Genomic DNA, 26,849 nt, shown 5'->3' with positions numbered 1-26,849 from the left:
CATAATACTACTACAAAGAGGTCAAGGAAAATAAGAGAAAAATCCAATGGAATTATTAATAAGATATGTAAAATCAATTACTGTCAACAAGATCTATATGTTTTAGAAACAATAATCTAATAAGAATGAAAAACTGAGGTAATAAGGCATATTGTCTCTCTCTCAGTAAACTTAACTGTGTCCAAACCCACTCTTTCCTCCTATCTTAGATTATAACACATCCCTTCTCAGGTTCAGGGCAAGTCCCTCCTCCTGTGTTCTTCATCCTGCCCCATCCGGTCATCTTCAGGAGAGGTGAGTGTGTGTGTGTGTGCATGCGTACACATGCATAGACTTTATACAACACTGAATATCCAGTAGAAACTCAACACTGATTTGCTGAATCTATGTCAGGTTCATTAATAACTCTACCCTCTACTGCTCTAATGATACTGCTTTCTGGATGTCATGTGACTTCAGAAGTTTCTCTAGTTCTTGCCCTCCTTAACTTCTCTGCAATATCTGACACTACTGGCACTGCCTCCCTCTTGGGATTCTTTTCCTCTCTAAATTTCTGCTGTCATTAAAATTTCCTGGCTTCCTCCAGGTTCTTTTCTTCCAGTTGCCCCCTAAATATAGATTCTCTTGAAAGTTCTGACCTTGGCTCTGTTCTCTGTCCTCAGTCTCTCTCTGAAACGTCATGGATTCCCACAGCTTCAGTTATCACCTCCATGCCAACGATTTGCAAACATCTTTAGTCTTCTCAGTCCCACATTTACAAATACTACTAGTACTATCTGGCCCCACTCTCTCTCTCTCCAGTCCTATTTCTCACTCTGATCCTGTCTGGCTACTGCCCACATCTCACAATGACACTAAGCTGCACAGTAACCACAGTTATACCAAATAATAGTTTTTAATTGTTCCTTTCAAATGCAAGTATAGGCACCAGTTAGCCAACTACTCTGATAGTTAGCCAGTTAATTAAAGAATATTACAACTTTCAAGGACCTCCAAGATTTTAGTGAAACTCCCCTCATTTACAGATAAAATACAGCCCAAAGAAGTGAATGATTTGAAATACAATATCAAATAAGTGGCAGAGCCAGATACATCAGGTCCCATTTTGACTAAATCACACTGCTTCTGATATGGAGTACAGAACCAAAAGGACAAATACCCTCAGGGTGTTTACTATCTAACTAGGGACATGAAACAAATGTGCGTGCACGCGCGCGCACGCACACACGCACACACGCACACACATATTTCTATCACGTAAGCTCACTGTATGAAGATGAAGTTCAGCTGAGACCACTCAAGGAATGCTCCCTAGAGAAGATAAAGCTGAACTGGATTTAGAAGTGGGTTAAGTGGCTTCCCTGGTGGTGCAGTGGTTGAGAGTCCGCCTGCCGACGCAGGGGACACAGGTTCGTGCCCGGTCCGGGAAGATCCCACATGCCACGGAGCGGCTGGGCCCATGAGCCATGGCCACTGAGCCTGCGCGTCCAGAGCCTGTGCTCCACAACAGGAGAGGCCCGCATACCGCAAAAAAAAAAAAAAAAAAGAAGTGGGTTAAGAATAAAACAACCAGAAAGCAGTTTCTTTGGGTTTCTTTCCCATAATTTTTTTTTAAGTTTTTGGACAATAAACACAAGGAACATATTCAATATGAGAAGACTGGATTGTTCATTAAATCTCCCATTTAGAATTCAGTATGAAAAGGATGTGATAATAAGAACAAAAATAAAAAAATATACATATATAATGAGGTAAAAAAAAAAGAATTCAGTATAAATCCAAGTGATATTGTAGAATCTTGAAAGTAAATGAAAGCTCCAATGACAACCTACTTTTTTTTTCTTTTGCAGTACACAGGCCTCTCACTGTTGTGGCCTCTCCCATTGCGGAGCACAGGCTCCGGATGCGCAGGCCCAGCGTCCATGGCTCACGGGCCCAGCCGCTCCGAGCCATGTGGGATCTTCCCGGACCGGGACACGAACCCATGTCCCCTGCATCGGCAGGCGGACTCTCAACCACTGCGCCACCAGGGAAGCCCGACAATCTACTGTTATCTCAGAATGTTACTGTTCCTTGACTCCTCATCTACTTTACTGTTTAAGACTGCTTCATCTCCTTTTACTCCACTACTCAGCAGCCATGTAGCTGTGGGCAGGATGCTCTACCTCACTAAGTCTCAGTTTCTTTATGTGTAAAATGGAAATGATAAACTCTACCTCATATAATTGATCATTTATTCAGCTCCTTGTGTTCCAAATAAGACCACCCATTCCCCCCAGCCCCCAGCCCCCATCAGTAGGAGTTATGAAAGAACATCAGAAATCCAAGTGCCCTGGAAGAGCAAGACTGTGTGCCTCCATCTCCCCAAAGCCTCCCCAACGTCACTGGCAAGTGAAGAGTAGATCCCAGAACTGTCAGTGATCTCTACAGGACCTCACCCTTCCCTCCCCCTCAATACTCAGTCTCCCTACATTCCATCATCCCATCTTAAAAACTGTAAGGACTAACTTCATTATACCCTTTATCTCTGTTTACAACAGTTCCCACATCAGGAAATCCTATTGGCTGAACCCTCAAAACATGTCTAGTATCCAATCACTTCTCTTTCCTCTTTGGCTACTACCATCATCTCCCTCCTGGATGATTCCAATTGCCTACAAACCAGTCTCCCTGCTTCTGCATCCTAGTCTTTTCTTAACACAACAGCCACAGTGATCCTTCTGAAACATCTGACATAGTCACTCCTTGGCAAAAAACCTTCCACTACCTTCCCATCTCACTCAAAACAAAAGCCAAAGTCTTTAATACGGCCCAAAAGGCTTTCACATCTGCCCCCACCCTTACCTCCCTGACCTCATCTTCTACTATTCCCCCCTCTGCTCCTTTGCACTATAATAACACAGGAGCCCTTGCTGTTCCTGAAACACACCAGGCAAGCTCCCACTTCAAGTCCTTCATATCTTCCATTACCTCTATCTGTAACTCTCTTCTCCTAAATATTCTGTTTCTTCCTTTACTTTCTTCAGCTTTTTTGCTCAGATGTTGCCTACTTAGTGAGACCTTCCCTGGCCATTCTATTTAAAATTGCAAACAACTCCAAACCCACCCACTCATTCTCTATTTAACCTCCCTGCTTTATTTTTCCCAAAACACTCATTGCTATCTGACATACTTTTTGTTTTACTTATTTATTTTCTGTTTCCTCCATTTAGTTAATACTTGCTGAGTACTCACTTACCACATGCCAGAAACAGTTCACATACTGATAAAGATTAAATAAAATGTGCATGCAAAGAGCTTAGTACATTACCCGACAGAAACACCTTAACAATGTAAAATACTATTTTTATCTAATGGAGGCTGGAATGGGATGCTGCCTACTGTCATCAGAGAACACCAGTTTAACAGAATGAGGTTAAACACAGGGTTGGAGAATTAAAACAAATGAAACTCTTAACAATTTTATCCTTAAAGAAGCAAGGAGCTAAATTATCCATAATCAGATAGTCTCTGCCAGAGAAAATGTAATACAATTTATTTAAAACATGACAAGAAAGCAAAAATAACTTCTGGAAAAGGAAATTTCATATTTCCCCTCTAGCAACCAGTTCCAATTATTAAATCATTGTTGGAAACATAAGATCCTTTCTGCTTTTAACACAAATGCTGTGTACATTTCATGACCAAAAAGGGATGTCTACCATTAAGCGTTTAATAGTGGATTATTATAAGTAACCATACTGCAAAGCACCTTCACAGTATGAAGCATGGGACACTTTGGAGGATGCTAACACACAAACTATTCTCTCATCCCAACTAGGACATGTAGTTTAAGCTACAAGAAGAGAAAGGAAAATTAGGTGTTGTAAATCATGGAAATCATTTAGCCTCTCAGGGCCTCAATTTCATACTGCAAAGTAGGGATAAAAATACTGATACTTGTTCTTATCTCACTGGATAGTTCTAAAATGATGTGAAAATGCTATCTAAGCATTAAGATTCTTTTATATATAAACACCACTACTAAGGGGGGCGGGGAGGGACCAGCATCCAACAACTGATAACGTACTAAAATATGGAAAATGAAGTTACTGTGAAAATGTTTAAGATATACATGGGGCTATCTAAGAAAGAAGACATCTTCTCAGGAAGACTTTCCACATTAACACCATTCCTCCTGGATGACTCCTTGGATATATACCCCCCTCATCACATTCACCTTTGAGTCACAGCTATTTCTTACAGTTCTTTGCTAATGTTTTCAAGCAAGCTTACATTTTCTAGTTAGGTAAAATGTACAAAATAAATGCCTATGTACCAAGAAAACTTCCCAAATAAAAATCAGAGCTCCTTCGAGATTAGCATTTAGGACATATCCATTATATTTAAAATGGTAAGCCAGACCTATTTACACTAAAATAATTTAAAGGAATAACTGATTTATAGGAAAAGACATTAAATAAATGTCTATTTATATTTGAGATGATCAAATCTATCATGACAAACAGTAAAAGACTTGTGAAAAAGTCACCAGATGTCCAAAAAAAAAGTCACATCATCTTATTTTTGACAAAAGCCAAATTGGATAGAATTTGGGCACACAAATGAAAAGATGACATAAGAGAGTCACAGGTTCATGGTCCAAATACTATTTTTTTAATGACCATTAGTTTCATAACAGTTTCACAGAGTGATTTCAAAGAGTCAAGATGAAAAGAATTGTGGTGTTACTATTCAAATTACATTATAACCATTCCATAGTATCTGATTTAATCAGGAAATGTCACCTGCCCTCAATGACAAAAAGGATTTTTCCAAATGTACGCTTAAATGAGAAATACAACTATGGTTCCAAACTAAGCGATCATTCTCCACTATCCATATTCCATTTAATTGACAGGCTACCAAAAGGGTCATTTCCTATACCCAATGCCTCTTTTCTTTGATGAGAGTGATCTCCAAAATGGAGCAGGAAGTGTTGAGTAAGTGAGAGCTTTGTGAATGATGACATTCAAGTCTTAAGGAAGACCTGAGGGGTGGAGCTGCTATACAAGATGGTCTCAAAGTTCAAATCTAAGGTTCTATGATTCAGAGCATAAAAATCCTAGAGATAAAATTCTAGGATTACAAATGAAGAGTTATGGTTCTAACTATTGGAAATATTTGCTAAACTGGATTTTACCATTTTTTTTTTTTTAGCTGTTGGGGGTAGGAGTTTATTAATTAATTTATTTATTTTTGCTGTGTTGGGTCTTCATTTCTGTGCGAGGGCTTTCTCTAGTTGTGGCAAGCGGGGGCCACTCTTCATCGCAGTGCGCGGGCCTCTCACTATCGCAGCCTCTCTTATTGTGGAGCACAGGCTCCAGATGCGCAGGCTCAGTAGTTGTGGCTCACGGGCCTAGTTGCTCTGCGGCATGTGGGATCCTCCCAGACCAGGGCTCGAACCCGTGTCCCCTGCATTAGCAGGCAGATTCTCAACCACTGCGCCACAAGGGAAGCCCGGATTTTACCATTTTCAATATCCCTTTCAGTTCTTGATAGTCATCATGCCCCCAACTCTCCCCTCTTATACACACACATGCATATATACATAGAAATAAACTACTGTCCCATATGAAAATGTGATTCAAAGACTTCTCCGTCAACATTATTTCTTATGTATACTGCATAAACTTTCCCTATAAAAAGGCTGTCACACAGCAGCAACATCGTGAAATTTTATTCATTTTCAATTAGTGTGGGCACTTTTCTGCCCAAACCTTTTATCAGAATTGTTATTAAGAAATAGTATCCAATTATAATCGTTCTGTTCCTATAAATCCTTTAATGGAGGTACAAAAAACCACTGACAAGGTTCAAATACCTAAGCCATAAATAAATACAACATTCCCTGGCCCTGGATAACCTGCAGGTTATTAATGAGGTTCAGAATAATGGAAAGGTAAGTGTACTTTGGAACAAAAACAATCATAATACCTCAAGGGTAGGCCAAACAATTTCTGCCCTCAAGAGCAGTAATGTCTGTACTTAGAAAAGTGTGCTATGTCCAAAAAAAAAGTATAAATAAAACACACATTTTAGAAATTAATAAAGTTGTTATAGAGAGAATATTTTCTCAAAAGCTACAAAACTGATAAAAATATAACCAGCACTGTAGAATACTCTTGTTACTAATACTAATTATTCTTTATACTTATTCATATGTAGATTGCTTTTCTCAGGAGGCTCAAAATACCTCAGAATAAAACTGCATTATATTCTAAATTCTGATCCATTGTATAATCCTTTGGAAGACCAGTTAACGATTATATGAACATGCAAACAATTTACATTCTCAGATGTGCTTATCCAAATTTGCAGAGCCATGGCCATTGTAAATGAGAAACCATTCTCAGTAGAACTCCCCTCTTTAACCCACTTCTTATTCTACCCTAGACTATATTATTCTCTTTATTCCTAATTTAAAGGAATCAAGTCAATAGTATTTAAATGTTAACTTCTGGCTCCACAAAATAACCAAATGAACATACACACATACCTATAAAAGAACAGAACTTAGCTTTATAGTGACTAAGAGAGGCATAATACAGGAAAGCACTAGTCATACTATTTTTCAATAGTCCTGCCACTATCTCAGCCAGAGTGATGCAGTTTTCTTTCCACCACAAGATCAAAACAGAAATCCCATCATCTGACTCTTAGTCTTTCCCACACATTTACTGGACTGTTGTTATTGCAACAGAATATCTTTTTCCCTTGCTACACTATTCCTAAGAGCAATGTTCCACCCTTCTGGTCTCAAAAGTTCTACCATTTCAAAGTGTAGCATTTAGGCGAACAGAGTTATACAAACTATTTATTGGTAGGAAGATAGAAATTACTCTTTATATGCTTTTCAAAATATATAGTATTAAATAAGGTACTCTCCACTTTTCAATTTTTTTGTTTGTTTCAGTTAGATTTTTTTTAAGTTATACTTATTCCTGAGAATTAATCAGGCTAAAAACTTGCTAATTATGACAATTATGTCTAAACAAATGAATTTTGGTACCTACCACAAAAGTATTTCTTGCCTCAATACTACTGAACTTACAAGCATCCCTGGTAATGCTGCAAAGGCAGAAAAATCTGTCTCCAGATAGCAGGGGTCACTTATCAATTCCAAATATTCCCATGCCTCAAAGTACCCCTCAGCTTCCTTCAAGGATGGAGACTAAGAATCTCTACCTCCACTAAAGGCCTCTTAGCCATCTTCCCTCTGGCTCTTCACACTCTTCCCCCTTCATTTGCGGGGCAGGAACTTCCTAAGTCTCCTATTTCATACCCTCCCCTCTCATAGACATTTACTGACATCACCAATGTATCATGTACTGGGGACAGTGTTGAAAACAGATTCATTTTCTTCAAGGTACTTATGGTCTAAGCAAGATGCTGGATATCTAAGTATCTCATAATAGTAAAATGTGGGACTGAAAGGATATAAAGGACACAATGGAAACACAGAAGAGAACACAAAGCACAGAGCACAGATGCAGAAGTGCTCAGTAGCTGAAAATATGAGCTGCAGGGTCACAGGGACTTGGTTTCCAGCTTAGCAAGTAATAATTCAAGCAAGTTACTTAATCTAACTTCTTTCTTTATAAAATAAGGTAATGATATCTTATTAAGACCATAGTAAGGACAAAAAACATGACCTGTAGAAAGCAATTCGTACTAAATACTTAACTGGTAGAACGCGTTCAACGAATAGCATCGTGGAAATACAAGAGTACCCTTGTCAGAAAGGAAAACAGTATGAAATCAGAAATAAGGGTTTCCTTTTAAAAAGGAACCCACTAATTAAATTAAAATGAAGCAAAGCCCTTGGCCCTAAAAGTATGTTTCACTCAGATGTACACTGTAAAATATCTTCATTTGACTAAGATAACTAAACGTATAAACTTTTAAACGTAAAAAAAAAAGTTTTAGTTAATGGACGAATCACTGAATACTAAGCACAAATATCAAGGGGAAAATTTTTTAATATATATAAATATGTACATATTATACACATACACTCACACACACACCCTCACACACGTGCATACATGCATCCTGTGTAACTTCTGATAGATTCAAGCAGAAGACTGGCCCAAAGCTTCAATCACAAAACCAATTCCATCACCAGTATTTTTCAATGTAACTGTTAGCAAAGCACTGACCCTCTTTGACTCTGCTGGTTTGCTGGACTGTAAATGGAATTAACATTAGTTTATTGTCAATTGCACCAACACTGGTGGTATTTCACAATAATGAACAGAAAAATAAAATTCAAGCACTAAAAGATGCCAAAAATATAGTTATACTCCTCTTAGTTCTCCTGATTTAACATTTCAAAATCCCATAAAAACATTTCTAGCAAAAGTGAAAAAGTGTGTCTGAAAATTAGGGATGCAGATAAACATACCAACATTTTACACTCTTAATTCAAAACAACCTAGAAACAAGTCACCTATCTTTCCATATATCCTAGTAAACAAATGCTTCCCAAGGATTTAATTTCTTTTATTTCCAGTCATTACTGACTATAATCATTACAATAAGATTTAAATCACTTGCCTTATTTAAACTGCTTCACTCCTACTGCCAATTCAATTTTTCTTCAGTATTCCATGGAAAGAAAAGGTTCTTTTCAAAAAAGTATTCTCCTGTAAGTAATGTCCTGAGCACATACATAGCATGTTTGCCCAAGAACATTAAAGAATGTATTCTATATTCTGACTGTGAACGAGCTTTTCTAGAAATGCAAACTTTGCTGTCAATACTTACACAATGGACTACAGTGCATAAGCACTGTTCATGCTCTATTAGTCATTCTTTTGGAAATTTTATTAAAAAAAAATAAAAGGCCTGCAGTGTGTATAAAGCACTTAGGATACAAAAGACGTATTGTCAGAATATTTGCAGGATCTCCAAAATAGAAAAACAACTCCCCCAAACAAATTAATTACAGCTTATAGTAATTATTTTTTTAAATGCTACACCAGAAACCTGAATTTCTTAACTTAACCAATCTATAGTATAAAAGAGATGACATAAGTGATCTTATCATCATGGCATCTGATTGACAGATGAGAGCCTACATTTTGTATTCTTCTGAGAACAAAGGGGATCTGAGCTCTGAGACAGCTGGTGCAGTGCATGTTGGCACTTAGTCTGGAAAATCCCTAGGTTCTGAGGTACACATGACCTTGGATACAGTTTAATTTGTATTATTTTATTTTCAGGTCTATCAACTACATTTCCCTAACTAAAAGTTAGGGCATATTACTTGGTAATGCAACAGAAAGTATGAAAAACCAGGTGTATAGAAATAGTTTACATACATGTTTTTCTTCTGCAGAGTATTATTTCTTCAAAGATCTTACCTGGAAATATAAATAAATACGTAAAAGCCAAAGTATTCTAGCCAAAATGAGTGTGTCCATGGGGAATGGGGTGAGAATTGGACAGGAGGAGGGACTTTCAGTCCCAGCACCAATCCCAACACCCTCAGCAACTCCTTAAAAGAGTTTCTCAGAACCCCTTCAAAAATCCTGATTCAAACTCTGATGAGAGCTGAAATTAAAACTCACATGGATTCATAAGTAGCCTAGAGAGGAAAAGTTAGCAATTTAGCTGAGAAAAATGTGGCACTAAACTGAAAGTTGAAAGAATAGAGCTCCAAGCGCACTACACTGAAATTGCATTTCCTTTTAGAAATGAACACTTCCATCCAAATTGAAGTATAAGGGCAGAAACACTAAAAAGAGGAGAGTTGACCTATTCTGTAAATGCTTGCTCAACAAACACTTTTACCTGGACAAACAATAGAAAACACACGGGGAATTCATGCTTTGATAAATGACCCTGCATGTAATTTTCTCATTCCATCATGCAAATCTGAATTCATTATTAAAACCATGAAGTCACATATCCATTCTTTAGGCTATCTAGACAGACATTTTGTTTTCCCAAGACAGAGAAAAACAAATTATTACTATTAATTGGTCACAACCCCATCAGCATAATGAGATATAACTTTTCTGCACAAACTTCAGTCATATAAGTGAAGCTGACATAGGTGTTTTATGTTATTTTGTCCTGCACTCACTAAAACATTTTGTAGGAAAATAAGAGCATTCAACATCTCTTCCTTTTCCTAGCCTGGAATGGTTAAATTAAAAATCTAATGTATTGGCATCATTCCGCGATTTATCCCGCCTTAATTTTGAATACTATTCTCTCTTTACCAGATTAAGCTGGTTGTTTTTTCTTGCTTGTTTTTGCCTTTTTTTCCTCTACCTGTATAAAAAGGTTGAGGAAAACATCTCTCTTTTAAAGTACTTTTAGAATAATAATAACGTTAGCATAGCCCTTTACAAATGTCAAAGAGCTCTCATACACATTTATCTTCCATACATATTACCAACTCTGGGGCTAGACTGCCTGGTACTAAATTCTGGTTCTACCACCCTGTTGTGACCTCAAGGAAGTTACTTAACCTCTCTGTGCCTCAGATTCCTCATCTAGAAAGTGGGGATAATGATAATGCTTATACCTCACGGGACTGTTATGAGAATTAAATGAATATATGTAAAATACTTAAAACAGTGCCTACTACATGGTACACACTACACAGGCATTAACTATTCTTTTAAATTATTGTCATCAACATAAATCATCATATTTAGGTCTCACAACGATTCTGTAAAAATAGGACAGCAAGTATCATTTTACCCTTTTTCCAGATAAGGGAATCAGGCTCAGAGAAATCAAGGGACTCATCCAGAGTCATAGTTAAGAAGTAGAATCCGAACTAAAAAACACAGGCCTAAGAAAGTATCAAGGAATACAATGAAGGAATTATACTGCGTGATAAGACTCCTTTTTAGAACCACCATATTTACAATTTTAAGTCTGTGGTTACAAAAAGAGCAAAAAAAAATATTTCATGGGAAGAAAATTTTAAATTACAAAAATACAGCTTATTAGAAATGAATATGTGATCTTAAAATGTCTTTTTAAAAATCTTACAGTTAAAACATGTCCCAAAATTTCCGGAAAATTGAATAATAGCATTTTATAGTTAAACTCAGTCGTTAATTTGAGAATTACAGAGTATTTCAAAGAAAACTGGATAACGACATTTACTAATGTAAGGTTACAATTCAGTAACTATCAATATACCATACACAATACAATATAAAATACACATACAACACTAAAATTAATTCAAATACATATAGTTCAGAAAATACTTTAGAATAATTTAGTACCTGAGAGATATTGTGAATATCAACTACAACAATGGAGTATCATAAATATAAATGACTTCAATTATTTAAGGTCTCTGGCTTGGTATACAAAGTATCAGCTTCTGTACAAAGCAAATAAAACCACGCCTGATAGTAGCTTATAGAATACAACGGAAAAAAACAAAGTTTTAACAGTAACCTGTTCATACTATTTATCAAGCACCTACTATTTGCAAAGCACTATGCTAGCTACCCATCATTCAAAAAGGAAATCATATCCTTCCTCTTCAGAAGCATAAAATTTAAAGACCAAGTAGGGATAGTGCCATGGGGGGAATAAAAGGTTTTTTCCTCTTCCTGGACTACCAGGGGTTCCCCCCAACCCCAGTGATTTCAAAATCAGAACCAGTCATATATCTCACTAAGGATGAAGAAACAAACAGTTGATGTTCTTCAGTTATTTTTTTAGTTACTTTTTTCAGGAACAGTGATGAACTGCCTATGATTTTATATATATACGCTGTCTGGCCTAATAAAACCCACAACGTGACTTGAAGTCTAGGAGTCAGCAGATCACTTCTGGCACTAAATATCTCCGTGACTTTGGAGAAAACACCACCAACCATTCCTGGCCTTCTAACACTTATGGTGCCTTTGGGTAAAGTTATTAAACTTCTCTAGGTCTGTTCCCTCAACTGCAAACTTATACAGCTGTACTAGAATCCAAAAAGTAACTGGATCGGTAGGGTTCTCACTTTAAGTAGAGACTCCTGGGCCCACTCACAGTGATTCAGAATGTCTGGCCTGGAACCCAGGAAGCTAAGTGTTCACCAAGCACCACAAGTGACTGAATGTGCAGGCGGGCCTCAGTCACACTTGAGAAATTAACTACATGATCTCTAATGCACCAACTGTATAAAAAGATGACATAACAAGGTGACATAACTTATTTCAGAAACAAGGTCTTAGGAATTCTGGATCTAGCTCAATATACAGGACATAATCTATGTTAAACAAATACAGAGAGTAAGAAAGGAAGGAAGGGAGCTGGTAAAGACAGAAGGGAAGGCAGGGAGGAGGCTAGCTAGCTTACTGGTCATAGTTCTGCCTAAGAAACATACAGAATGATAGTAAAATTAAAACTGTGCAAAACATACATCAGCAGCTAGAAAGCGAAGACCTCAGTCTCTACACACATACAATTTTAAATACAACATCAGCCCTTGTCAAAGTGCAAAGTACTAAGGAGAAAAAAGCAAAAAACAGTACATGGAAGCCAAAAGAATCCTAATGGAAAATTACTGATGACTAAAACTTAGTGACTCTTTTCCCTAGGTAGAAGAGAACAGAATTTTAAGAACTAGGACTTGGAATTGGGACTAAAGTTTGAAGTTACTGGTTAGTCACATGCATAAATTGCATTTGGGGTAATATATGAATTGCAGAAATATTGTTGGCAATATTCCCTTCTGTCCATTTTTTATTTCCATTTTCCCATGCACTTACATTATAATTTTTGAGATGTTTTATCTTCACTTCTGATGATCTTCAAATGTCAATGGCTCTTAACACATTAACTGTAAACAAACACAAAGGAACTTAGGGGAATTCAGATAAGGAACCCTACAGTAAAGTATTCTAAAGTATTCTGTGAAGCCTACAGGGGAGGGAGGGTTGGGAAGAGGCATCATGTTTACTTGCTTTTTTATTTATCTGATGTTCAAAATGTAAAACTATTTTTCTGAATGAAAACGATACTATCCTCTTAATCATCAGGCAAAGAAAAAAAAATCCTATTTTGTCAGAAGAAAAAACATTCAAAGCTAGAGAAAATTCTCTCCAAAGATGGACATTCTGAATTCACTAATGTATTGTGTACCTTATCCTTTTCCTGCTCAGCAGTACAGCTGGTCAAGGAAACTCATTTCCTCATCAAGACAACCCAACGACCTGCCCTGGGACTGCCCTTAACTACCAAGTTTTGCCCTGGAGCTGGGGCACCAGATCATTAGGTATGATGAGTTCATTACAGCACAGAGACTCTGAAGTTAAAAATGACTTGGGTTCAAATGTCAAACTGCTCTCCCTAATCTTCAGTTTTCTCATCTGTAAAATGGAAACAGTAATACTGTTTATTTTATACAGTTATGAGGATTATATGAGAAAATGCATATAAAGGATTTACCACTATGCCTAGCATATAGTAAGCATTCAATAAATGTTAAGTGCTATTATTTATATTATTATTATTGGAACTGTTGATATTAATACTATTAATTGCTTACTACAACAACTTTCTACCACTTGAAAAGCAAAGCTTATCTCAGATGTTCATATTTTTAGGTACTGCCTTTGGTTAAAATGGAAGAGTATCATCCAATACTAGTAACAGAGGATATTCATATCATATTAAAATTTTATTTTTGATCTTTGCTGCATTTCCTGGCTCAACTCAAGAAAATTAAGGCTCATATTCACTAGCCCATCATCAGCGAAAGTTATTACACCTTTTGCTAATACACAACCTCCTAACAAAGTCCTAGTTGAACAACTATTCACTTGCTGTTTTCAGTAATGGCAATTCTGTTAAGAAAGGAGATGGATATATTTGTAACTCATGCCTATTAAACCCTATGAGCACAATGAATAATGCTGTATCAGCCCAGAAGAGACTCCTCTACCCTCCTCTACCCCCTCTACTTATCCCCAAATGATTAAACTCCTTCTGTTTGACATTACATGCTTAAAATCTTAATATTTAATATTTAAAAACTTAATATTTAAGTTAGATGACACAAAAATGCATAAAACACTGAGTTCTCTGAATTTTCAATCAAACCTTTAGGTTGAAGATATAAAACTAAACACAAGATACTGGCAAAAGCATTCATAAATTAACATGACCCAAAATGGCCTGCTTTATTTCTCTTATGAAGACCAAAGCTTTTGAACTGAAATGAGAGAAAATACCTAAGTACGACCTGATGCAATATTCTAGGGGGAGATAAAACACATGGATACATGGCTTGGAAATGAACGCCAAACTGCAGAGGAGTAATCAGTGTAGGCCATCATCCTCACACCACCACTACTTTACCAGGCAACTCTTTGAGCTCTTCAAATGAAATAACATAGCTGATCATTCCTCATTTGATTTCTATTTGCCTTTCACTTAATGACCTGGCAATTAATAAGTCTATCCCCTTTATTTTATGGTCCTAGATTAAGATTATAAAAATCTGGCCCAAGATAATACAAACAAAAAAAAGTAAAAAGCTTAAAAACTCAAGAGTTTAGAGCATTCCAAGATACAGTTCTCTTTTTCGGTCTGCTACAATATATCATCTCTCTCTTTCCAAGCATTTTCTACTATGGTCATTGCAGGCAAATCTAAGAATGTCTCTGGCATAAATTAAGTGTTGTACACTCGAACTGAAAGTACACTCCCTGCTTTAAGATGATTTATTTGTATACGTGGAAGAAGCTGCTATCTCCAATACCCATTCTCTCCTATTCCTTAGAGATAGACCTCCAATTTCCAGCTCAGAATAAAGCCTCCCAGAAGAGACTACGTATTCGAGCCTCCGTTGTGGCTAGGTATGGCCATGGGACCATGATCTGACCAACTGGATATAAGCTTAAAGGTGGTATGTGACTTCAAAAAAAAGTATCCTTTACATAGAGGAACATGCCTTTCTTCTTCCCTTCCTCCTTCCTTTCGACTAACGAAGATCCAGTGGGTGAAGCATTGCAATAGCAATTTCAGTTTTTGAGGTAACACTCAAATGTAACATATACTAAGTTAGAAAGAGTCTGTGTCCTTGATACTTTATATCCACTATATCAGATCTGTATTAACTATCTCCGGGCTTTTACCGTGGGGGGAAAAACCCCACAAAATTATCTGTTTTAAGCCACTGTTAGTTTGGATTTTCTGTTATACTCTAAACCTAAATCCTAACTTTAAAAACATAATAAAGAAGAGTTTTCCAAGTAAGTGTATTTAGGTTTTTTGAAGTGTATAGGTTGAAACATTTTAAAAGTTAATTTTTATTATATTGAAAACATAGCATTTGCCCTTATTTAATCTAGACTAAGAAGTACTTAAAGAGGTCAAGAGTTAATCACATCCAGTAAAGAGTCTTTGAAAGAAGTAAAGTTCATCAGCAATTACTGCATGGGTACTATGTACTTGGCCAGGAGAAGAATTATGAGGCTTGTTCATTAGTGGACTATAGTGATGACAACATTGGTATATATAGAGAAACACATTAAGAGGGATAAGCACAATCAGTTCTGTGTAATAAAGCTACAAGAAAGGGAATTGAGGTTATTATTTTCATTAAGAGGGCATCTTCTCTAGTCCCTTTAATTTTAAGAACCTTGTATCTTTTCATTTTATATAGTTCCGTTTTTAACCTGACTTCCTGTGGAATGCAGGCTTATAAAATGACTCCCTATCCATATCACCTCTCAATAGTTTTAATCCTATCCACTGATTTAACTAAATTATAGAGTAGACCAAGAGATGGCAAGTGTTTTACCTATTCAAAACTTCCTTCCTTTAAAAAGAGAAAATATTCTATACTAATCTAGAGAATTGTCAAGTCCTGAATCACATGCAACCTTTGTCCCTGATGAATTTGAATACAATAGCACTAACCGGCAGCTTTCCAAAATAAACTCACTGCTTACTGAACATCTGTATCTGGGTTATTTCCTTCCCTTGGGCATAATCCTTTATTGGTTCAGGTGATGGCCTCCTGGAATTCTTTATAATACTTTTTTAATATGTATGTTACCACTAATGCATCTCACCAAGGATCTATTTTTAAGAAAAGCCTAAAACATATATTCTTGATTTGGTGTTCTTTCTTGTGGCTACGAAAGAAAAGAGTTCAGGAAATTTCCAAAAAGCGAGACATAATAAATCCACAAGAGATGACTTTTACCTCTCACTACTTCAGTCAATATTTTTACAAAAGTGCTCTAACTAATAGGCTTATAGTAGTTCTAACACAGACCTTAACCTAGTCCATTTCAACTAATATTGATGGAGTTACTAGGCAACAATCAGGAAAAGACCCAAGACAATGGTTCTCAAACTTCAGCATGCATCAGGATCACCTGGAGGTCTTGCTAAAATACAAACTGTGGAATCCACTCCCAAAGTTTTTGATTCAGTTAGACCTGAGGTAGGCCCAGGAAATCTGTATTTTAACAAATTCCCAAGGGATGCTGATGCTACTGTCCTGGAATTACTGACCTATATTAATAGAAGACTACTGATGATAGCATAAGGAAGAAAGAATAAAACATACACAGGACCCAGTCTCAGCTTTAGTATTAACTTGTATACTTTTGATTGGTAAGTAATTTAAATGTTCTTCCAGAAAAATATATACAATTACTGATTAGTTCACAAGAATACTGGATCTTATCTAACAGAACTTTAAGGTTCTTTTAGGGTCCTGTTATAATGAAACCCAAAATAAGTAATTTTTAGGCTATCAAAATGTTCAATGTCTGATGCAAGGTGTTAATAATAAGGCCAAGGTTGGAGATTCAACCTATTAGCTTCACTTTGTTCTGTAGCTACAGTTTCTACCACCAATCAGGCCAGCTGCCTCAGAAGACATGCCAAGAGTCAAAAGGAGTATCGGTAAGAATGTGTGACTGGATACAAATCCATCACCACTACTGAAAAAACAACCTAAAAGGATATTTCCTACTTACATCACCTCTAAGTAACCTTGGGGCTGAAACTAGAAATGAGACCTTATGACAAAATATTTTAGAAATCTTAAAAACTCTCCTACCTCCTCAGGCTATAAGTACCATCAAAACTCATGGAAACAGAAATCCAGGATCTACTGTTTTCGAATGATGATAATTTTAAGGAAGACATGCAATTCAAAAATCTAATTAGTTGGAGCTACTTTTTTGATTACATTATGTGCACCTCCCCTCTGATTTTTTTTAATCTAAGTTAAACGTAAATACAGAGTGCTCATAAATACAGACTAGAAATCAACTGATAACCCAAAATCATCTGAGACAAACAAGTGGTGCCCAGAGTAATTAGAAAATAAGGATATATATATATAGGATGAAAGAAATAGACATTAAATAAAATGACTGAAAAAATAAATTAGAGAGAAAGAGACCAAAGTAATCAATCCAGTAGGCTAAGGAAACAATGTTGTGAAGACATACAGGAGTGGGCACAGAAAAGATAATGCAGACAATAAAATAGCTCAGGGTGTCAAGAGGCTTCATGCAAGGGTACCTTCCCAGCTTGAACCTGAAGTTGTGACTTTACAGGCCAAATCCACATAAGAAAACCCTTTTTAATTCTTTGAATAGAAACAGCAAATAAGACAAGTGGTGAACATTCAGTCAACATTTCTTTATTCAATCATTCACTGGGCACATATTCAGCACTAGATATATTAGCATGTGATTATGCACTGTAAAAAGTAATCAAAGAAACTCACTTAAGCAGTACATTTCGTAACAGTGTACCAAATGGAAAACCAGACTAAGAAGGCAGAATAGTACCAATATAGTATCAAATTCTGCTGTGTAATTTCTACAATTCTAAGGCTCAGGCCTACCCTAGCTACCATATCCAGCCTACAGTATTGTTTTATCAATATCCTACACAAGAATCAGAGCAAAACCAACAAGAAGAAAATTATGGAATACAGCCAGATAAACAGTGTGAAGTGAATTTTTTCACAACTCTCTCTCTCTGTGGGGCAGAACATGTGTGATGAATGGACAATAGCAGGATATACAAGAGGTGCTGAACAGCTCACTGAAGTAGACAATACCAAGCAGGACTCACCAAAGAAAACTACTTTTTTTTAAGGATGCAAGATGACGTAATTCCTAATCATATACAGCTGATTAGGAAACTGCTATGTGAATATCATATTAAGAATGAAACTGTTCTTCTGTGACCAAAGGTATCAGGCCTATGATGACCTAGAAGGCAAAGCTAGAGCAACAGCAATTCTGAGCTGACTACAGATTTATAGATACATAGACAGTAGATATATAGATATCAAAATTCAATATATGCTTAGTGTGAACTACAGATCCCACAAGAGCCAGTCACCCAACTTAAATGGAGTGTGTCATTTTCCAAAAAACAATGGGTAACCACATAGGTTACAGTACTATTTTTCAGATTTATATTCTTCCTACTTCCCAGAAGTGTAAAACATTTTACAAATTAACACATTTAAACATAATATTTAAACTGAATTCATCTAACAGAAGTACTTGAAGAAATTAAAGATGAGTATATTACCAACTTCAGTTATAAATCTGACTTAAGTCTTTTGCCAAATTGAAGATGCATTAATGGTTTCCATTTTCAAACAAATAGGAAATATAATTTTTTGCATAACAATTTTCCTTGGAACTAAACTCAGCAGAAATTTGTTAATCAAATGTGTAAAAGACAATCTGTAACACACTGAACAGTATTATTAACTATTATTCTACAGGAGATATCAAAACAATTTCACAACGCAATTTCCTAATTGAAAATTTGAAAATGAAAATTTCCTAATTGTATAAAACAAAAGCATAACTACAATTTAAGGGTGAGATTTCTGCAAAAGGCTGAGATAATACAGTTCAAACACCAATATTTTGCTTTATTATAGGCTAACAAAAGTAATAAACTTAATCTGGGTAGCCACTTAACATTGCTTTTATAACCACAGTTGTCCACCCCCATCCCCTGTGTACTAGAATCATCTGTGACTGTTACCCTAAATTAAGTTTAAAATTAGGCTTTCTAACAAGTGTCTACAATGCAGCTTTCTATAATGTTGATTAAAGAGAATGCCACAAACAGGTGTAATGATTCATGAAATAAAAGATATGAAAGAATTTAGCAGGGTGGACTGTATACAGTAGACAATCAATAAATGTTATTTATCCACCTTCTAGAGAAGAGGAATGAAAGCTGACATTTTCCTGTGAAAGTAGAGTCATACTTATATTTTTGTCTGGAGGGGATGAAGCTAACATACTCTAGTCAAAATTCAAGGAGTTCTTAATTTTCTCAAATTCATATGTAACATAATGTTTCATTAAGAAGTTAAAAATATATATATATATAAACTTTAAAGTTGCTGGGCTTTTTTTTTTTTAGAAAATAATTGTGCTTAAGTGGCACAGGTAGGTACATTAGTTTGTAATACTAACAGACATTTATTTAGTGTAATTGCAAAAATTCATAACAAAGGTTATTATCATCAAGTATTATCATTAAGATAAAGAATTTTAGAGCTCCAAAGGACCTTACAGGTTTTCTAGATCAACCCCCTTATTTCAAAAGATGAAAAAACTGCAGAACGGAAAGGTTAAATGATACAGGCCAAATCACTAGCTGAGCCTAGGACTTTAAAAGAGCCTGAGCCTCCTGACTTTCAGTACTTTCTTTCTAACAACACTATGCTGCCTCCTGTGGTCCCAAATCCTCTCCCTTGGATGAGATTACTAGTTGCCTCATTTTTGTTCTTTACAATCTATCCTGAGCCATAGTTGTCATTCGTAATTCTCCCATAAAACTGTAATTTTCCAACCTGTTTTCTGAATGATTTTACAGCTGAGTGTAAATCCCCAGCTTTCTAAATTTCCAAGTAATAAACATAAACCTAAAAAATACGTGAAACAAATGTACACTGTATATAATCAAACACAAAGAAAAATTCTTCTCTCCTGTTTAACTCAATATACAAATTAAAAAAAAACATTTATTAAGCACCTCTGACAGGCAGGGTCTCTGTTTAATGCTGGTGATATGAAGATGAATACGATCCTTGTCCTCAAGTAGCTTATAGCCTAGTAGAGAAGACAATTAAACCAACAATTACACTGTGCTTGTTAAGGACTCTGAACAAAGCGTGGGCAGGTTGCTATGAACGCATTTAAGAGAATCTAATTTAGAACGGTGGGATCAGCTAATGATTTCCCAATGAGGTCCCGAACAGCAACAGGAAAAAAAATGGCAGTATCACCCATATCTAGCAGAATCCAAAATGAATTAAAAGAGACAGAGCAACTTCAATTTATTCACAGGAAAAAATGAAAATAGCGTGTTTTCACAGCGGTTTAGTATCTAGTAACTCTCTAATAACAACTAGACTATTTTTCAATGGAAAAGAACCTGATTTCATTGTGGCCATATAACAAATACAGGTCTTCCAATTATTTCTTAATAAAATTTTAAATCATTATTTTAAAACCAAAGGAAAAAACTGCGTCTGAAACACGTGTAGTTAACATTCACAACAGCTCTCTGCAAAGCTGCATAGTAAAGTCCTCCTCAAAATCCCATCTGGTACAAGAGAAATAACCTGGAGAACCGGTAGCCGAAGAAGGAAGAAAACTACCACTCATTAGTTACTCGGGAACAATGACTTTCATCTGGAAGATTCAGACCTGAGAAGCACAGTGGTGGGTATTTTTACTTACATTTTAAAGCAAAGTTGGGCGGGGGGGAGATCAGAATGTAAGGAAAATAGTAAAAGAGATAAGTGAAACGAAGGGAAAGAGAGGAAAGAGTCGGCAAGAAACCAAAAAGCAAAGACTTAAAGACGGATGGAAAAAACACTGGAGGATGATTTTGGAAAGAGTGGTCAAGAGAGAAAGGCAGGGAGGAAATGGGGGGAGGGCTATCCAAAAAATGAATTAAGAAGTAATGAAAGATTAGAGAATGTAATGAACCGGGGCTTCCCCAACCGCGGATAAAACGACCTCGGAATACAAAAGGTAGAGGAGCCGAAAAAGAAGCAGTGAGTTTTAACCTCCTCTCTCCCAGCCTCTAACCCCCAGAGAGGGATAAAGACGTTCCCAGTCCTAAGGAAGGAATTCCGGGGCAGTCTTCTGGAAACTGAGGCGGCGAGCTGGGGAACCATCCAGCGAGGCCCCGGCCCCTCTTCATCCCCCTCGGACGCTGGGCGAGGCCCTGGGCGTCCCGGTTACCTGGACAGGGAATCCACGCTGGGTGGCCGTGCTACTGCCGGCTGGGAGCCAAGACTCTCGCAACTCGAGCTCTTCTCCATGGCGCGGCGGAGGCAGCGGGAGAGAAAGCCTGCAGCGACCTCCGCGGCTGCCGGGCTGGAGAAACGGAGGGCGGAGTGCGACGGGCCGGGACCGCGGTCAGGCCCGCGCCAGCCCAGGAGGGAGACCGGAAGCGGCCATGTTCCCCCAGCTTGCACCGCGCGCGGGGGCTGCCGGGGAGCCGGAGGACCCCGCGGCGCCCTCAGACGCCCGCCCCCCACGCGCCACGCACGCTGTGACCCCCCGCGCCCCAACGCGCCGCGCCAGCTGTGTCCGCCGTGCCTCCGCTGGTCGATGGGAAAGAGAGGGGGCGGCACCGGAGGGGAGGGGATTCCGTAAGGCAGAAGGGACCAGGAGTCTGCGGAAGGAGGGAACATTTTAAAAATAAGAGAGAGGAAACAGGGAATATTACGAACGAGGGTCTCAAGAGAAGAAAGAGACAAGGACCTTAAGGACGGGGAAGATTGTGACAGGAATGTGGAGGTCAGGGAAAGTGGGAGGACAGAGTAATAAAGGAACGTGGGCAAACAGTAGGATGAGGGGGCAGAGGGACTTGGGGGATGAGGAAGGGAGGAAGAGAACATAGGGACGCGTAAAGGATACGGATATGAGAGATGAGATGGCAAAATGTTCACCGGATTAGGGGCTGAAAATAATGATTAAATAGTTGTTCATTAAATCATAATTAAAGGCTGCTTTAGAGTTAGTCATGTATTCAAATCCTGCCTCTGCCAGTTATTTGCAGTGTAATTCAAAGCATGGAACATCAGCTTCCTTATCTTTAAAATAGGAATAATAATAGCTTCAGAGATTAAATGAGTTAATACATGTTAAATGCTTAAAATAATGCTTGATACATAGAAAATACTCAAATGTAAGTAGGATTACTACTGTCTCCGTAGGGGTTGTTAGGATGGAATGGACTAATGTATATCAACAGTTTCTAATACAACTTCAAAAATGGTGGCTGTAGGAGGGGAAGATATAGGAAGCAGGGCTGAGAAGTAGGGAAGTGATTGGTATGGGAAGGGTAATAGGGAAAGTATAAAACAGGTAGGGAAAAAGTTAATGTTCATCATTCTATTTCCGTTGCACCCCTGGCCCAGCATTGTAGAAAGGGCGCTAGAACAGAAGCTGAAACTTTCAGTCCTACTATGAGTTGGATTAAAGTCTCTGTGGTCTGGAAGTGTCTGAAGGGGAAAATCACTTTTGGCATTACTCCATTGTCCACACAAAAACAGTATGAAAGAGGAAATGGGTAAGGAACTGTTAATTGTGTGAAAAGATTAGACACATATACTATTGGATGCAGTGGTGTTGGACAGAGGGCAAACTTTTAGTAATCTTTCCCTGTCCTCTCAAATTCCCAAGCAGGGCAGGAAGGGAGGGTAGGGGGATAGAACTGTGATAAGAGAACCAGAACTGGGTGAAGGAGAAATGCTTCTGCTGGTAATTTTCTGTTACAGAGGACAAAGGAATGCCATAGGAAGGATACCATAAAAGAATGTTTCTGATAGAGACTGAATCCCAATCACCTCGTGTATGTGGTATAAAAATATGCAAAGATTATTTCTGTAAAAAAATTAGACAATGAGTCGTTTTAAAAAAAAACACTTCCTTTCTAGGATAAATAGAATTATGTTGATTTAAACTATATTTAATTTATACTGACAACTGATGTTTTTAAGAAAATCTTAAAGTATAGGGCCAGTGAAATTGAAATATTAACTTGCAAGTACATTCCCCAGAGGAACAACTAGCCTAGTTGTGTTCAGTATAAACTATAGTACCTATTACAATGAATGAATGTGTGTTTAAGCAGAAAGATGTGGCCTTTCTGTTCCATTTTCCAGCTTGGCAGGGACAGGATGGTAACTGATGGTTTTTATGTCTACAATTTTTTTTTTTTTTTTTTGCGGTACGCGGGCCTTTCACTGTTGTGGCCTCTCTCGTTGTGGAGCACAGGCTCCGGACACGCAGGCTCAGCGGCCATGGGCCCACGGGCCCAGCCGCTCCGCGGCATGTGGGATCTTCCTGGACCGGGGCACGAACCCATGTCCCCTGCATCGGCAGCGGACTCTCAACCACTGCACCACCAGGGAAGCCCATTTCTATCACTTTTAAAGAGAACTGTACTCCTCTGATAGGCAGAGAGAATAGGTAGTCAGGAACACTTGACAAGAATAAACATCTACAGTGATTCATTAAAAAATCTTGCCGGGCGCGGTGGCGCACGCCTGTAGTCCCAGCTACCCGGGAGACTGAGGCAGGAGGATCGCTTGAGCCCAGGAGTTCTGGGCTGTAGTGCGCTATGCCGATCGGGTGTCCGCACTAAGTTCGGCATCAATATGGTGACCTCCCGGGAGCGGGGGACCACCAGGTTGCCTAAGGAGGGGGTGAACCGCCCCAGGTCGGAAACGGAGCAGGTCAAAACTCCCGTGCTGATCAGTAGTGGGATCACGCCTGTGAATAGCCACTGCACTCCAGCCTGGGCAACATAGCGAGACCCCGTCTCCAAAAAAAAAAAAAAAAAAAAAAAATCTTATTGCTTCTCCATCCCTACCTGCCTTCTAAAATGCTGGCTCACTGTCATCTGATACCTTGACATAGATTTTCCAAGCTAAGTTTAGTAGAAACTGATGAATCCTTGAACGGGAGGCCCATGTACTTTCTACTACCCAGTTCATTTTTAGCACTGTGTTAATAGAGCACTTGAAACCATCTGCCTGATGATGTAATAATTTGTATATGAGTCTATTTGATGATTAATAAAGCACAGTAATGTTAAGTGTATAGACTTTGGAACCAGAAAAATCTGAATTGGAATCCTGATTCTGTCACTTACTTGCTCTGTGATTTTGATTAAGATGCTTCACCAAGACTCAGTTTTCTCATTTCTAATATGGCATTAAAAATACCCATATAATGGGTTTTTCTCTACATAGAGTTCGTTGCATAGTATCCTTTCCACAGATAAAAACTATAAACTCTAGACGAAATACAAAAAAAAAAAAAAAGAAAAGAAAGAAACCCTGAGGGGTCAAGAGAGTGAACAGAAGCAGGCAAAGTCAAAATGTGGAGTTAGTCACCAACACAGAGTGAGTTTCCCATTTTCTGGTGGCTTTGACCTATGGACAGATCAAAATTGTGGTGCAATTAAGAGTAACAAAAACTATCATAGAAAGCCCACTATCTTTCTGGCCTGAAAAGCCCAGGGCAGCTAGAGAATGAGGCAAGAATTCCAAAACAGAGAACCAGATAGGGGAACTCTAAACTCTGTATAAAAACTCAGACATATGCAATTTCACTCCTGGGTGTATAGCTGAAAGAAACAAAAACACTAATTTGAAGATACATACACCCAATGTTCATAGCAACATTATTTACAATTACCAAGATATGGCAGCAACCTAAGGATCCATCAACAGATAAACAGATAAAGAAGATGTGGTATACACACACACACACACACACACACACACACAAAATGTAATACTATTCAGCCATAAAAAAAGGATGAGATTTTGCCATTTGCAGCAACATGGATGTCTTGCAGGGCATTATGCTAAGTGAAATAAGTCAGATGGAGAAAGACAAATACTGTATGATATCACGTATATGTGGAATCTAAAAAATACAACAAACTAGTGAGTAAAACAACAAAAGAAGCAGACTCAGATATAGAGAACAAATTCGTGGTTGGTTATCAGTGGGGAGAGGGAAGGGAGAGGGGCAATAGGGGTAGGGGAAAAAGGGGGTTATTATGAGATTATATGAAATCATCTGCGTGAAACTTTTGAAAATTGTAAAGCACTATAGAATTTTAAAAATCATTCAATAAAAACAAAAATTTTTTTAAAACCCTATTTTGATTTGAATAACATAAAGACAGAATGCAAGCAGCTCAGATAAAAAAACCTACTACTCTTCCAGTTAAAAGAACTGAAGCAAGGTTTGAGTTGTTACCCACTACAAGCAAAACAAAATCTTCAGTTTGTTTCAAACCAAGTTAATTTCTTGCTAAACAAAAGCATCGGTACTTTGCGGAGAAATAAAACAGAATCCAGAGACTCTAAAACAATGTTCATAAATGCCAAACACACAATTCAGAATTACTTGAAATTAAAAGTACCAAGAAAGTGAGACCTAGTGTCAAAGGAAAAAGTAAAGAGAAGCTAAATTCCAGATGACAAAAATGTTGGGATTATTAGACAATGACTTTAAAGCAGCTAATATTGAACTATGTTCAATGAAATAAAAGACAATACACGTAATCAATGAAAAGATAGTAAAACTCAGCCGAGGAATCAAATATAAAAGATTCAAATGGAAATTTTAAGAAAAATACAGTCCCTGAAATAAAAAGATTCACTGGCTGGGCCTAACAGCAGAATGGACTTAACAGAGAAAAATGCCAGAAATTAATAAATCAATAGAAATTATCCAATATGAAAAAGCATGAGGAAAAAAATATTAACAGAGCCCAAGGGACATGTAGGACAATATCAAAAGGTCTAATATACAAATAATTGGAGCCCAGAAGAAGTAGAAAAAATTAGGCAGAGAAAACTATTTAAAGAAACTAGCCAAAAAAAACTTACCAAAATTTGACCAACAACATAAATTTACAGATTCAAGATGCTCAGAAAACATAAAACAGGATAAATTCAAAGAAAACTATGCCTAGACACATCATAATTAAACTGCTGAAAACCAAAAAAAATCTTAAAAGTATCTACAGAAAAACGACACATTACATATAGGGAACCACAATTCTAAGGGTCACAGGTTTCCCAGCAAATATTATGAGTGATAGAAAACAGCAGAGCAAAATCTTTAGAGTGTTTAAAGAAATAAAAAGGTAAAACTACATATATATATATATATATATATATATATATATATATATCTCACAGAAACATCTTTCAAGGATGATGGTGCAATGAAGACATTTTTAGATGAAGGACATTAAGAGAATGTGTTGCCAGCAGACACACACCACAAGATACACTAAAGGAAATTCTTCAGGCTAAAGAGAAATGATACCAATGGAAACTTGGGCATTCAGGATGAAGATTAATAATGGGAACTATCTGGATAAATATAAAAGACTGTTTTCCCTTTTAATTTCTTTAAAATACATAATACTTTTTTTTTTTTTTTTTTGCGGTACGCGGGCCTCTCCCGTTGCGGAGCACAGGCTCCGGACGCGCAGGCTCAGCGGCCATGGCTCACGGGCCCAGCCGCTCCGCGGCATGTGGGATCTTCCCGGACCGGGGCACGAACCTGTGTCCCCTGCATCGGCAGGCGGACTCTCAACCACTGCGCCACCAGGGAAGCCCTAAAATACATAATACTTTTTAAAGCAAAACTTACAGCATTTTCTGGTGGAGTTTGTAATGCATGTAGATGTAATATATATGAAAATCAGAGCATAAAGGCTGTCAAGGGTTCATTGTAAATAGAACTATGTAATTACAAAGTTTC

The 26,849-nt window shown here is 37.5% G+C and overlaps 1 protein-coding gene across 8 annotated transcripts in view; it reads right to left on the bottom strand.

Moving 5' to 3' along the window:
* MTMR2 (myotubularin related protein 2) overlaps nt 1-21,605 on the bottom strand; it is a 111,880-nt gene extending 90,275 nt beyond the window's left edge. For 2 of the 8 annotated variants that reach the window (XM_082627325.1, XM_082627327.1), the window contains exons 1-2: nt 21,285-21,373; nt 12,783-12,853 (exon numbers count right to left, since the gene is read on the bottom strand). Coding sequence is in view for 1 of the 8 variants with exons in the window: in XM_082627323.1 (XP_082483449.1) it covers nt 21,285-21,364 (80 nt within the window). In the remaining 7 variants the exon portion in view is untranslated. Of the gene's footprint in view, nt 1-9,365; nt 9,385-12,782; nt 12,854-20,064; nt 20,144-21,284 lie in introns of those variants that run through there. The other 6 variants (XM_082627324.1, XM_082627328.1, XM_082627330.1 and 3 more) reach the window with 5 other exon arrangements.
* Between the last annotated feature and the right edge of the window lie 5,244 nt (nt 21,606-26,849).

This window comes from Mesoplodon mirus (genome assembly GCF_964341445.2).
Source record: "Mesoplodon mirus genome assembly, chromosome: 7".
Classification (NCBI taxonomy): domain Eukaryota; kingdom Metazoa; phylum Chordata; class Mammalia; order Artiodactyla; family Ziphiidae; genus Mesoplodon; species Mesoplodon mirus.
This window is presented reverse-complemented; position numbering and strand designations above follow the sequence as displayed.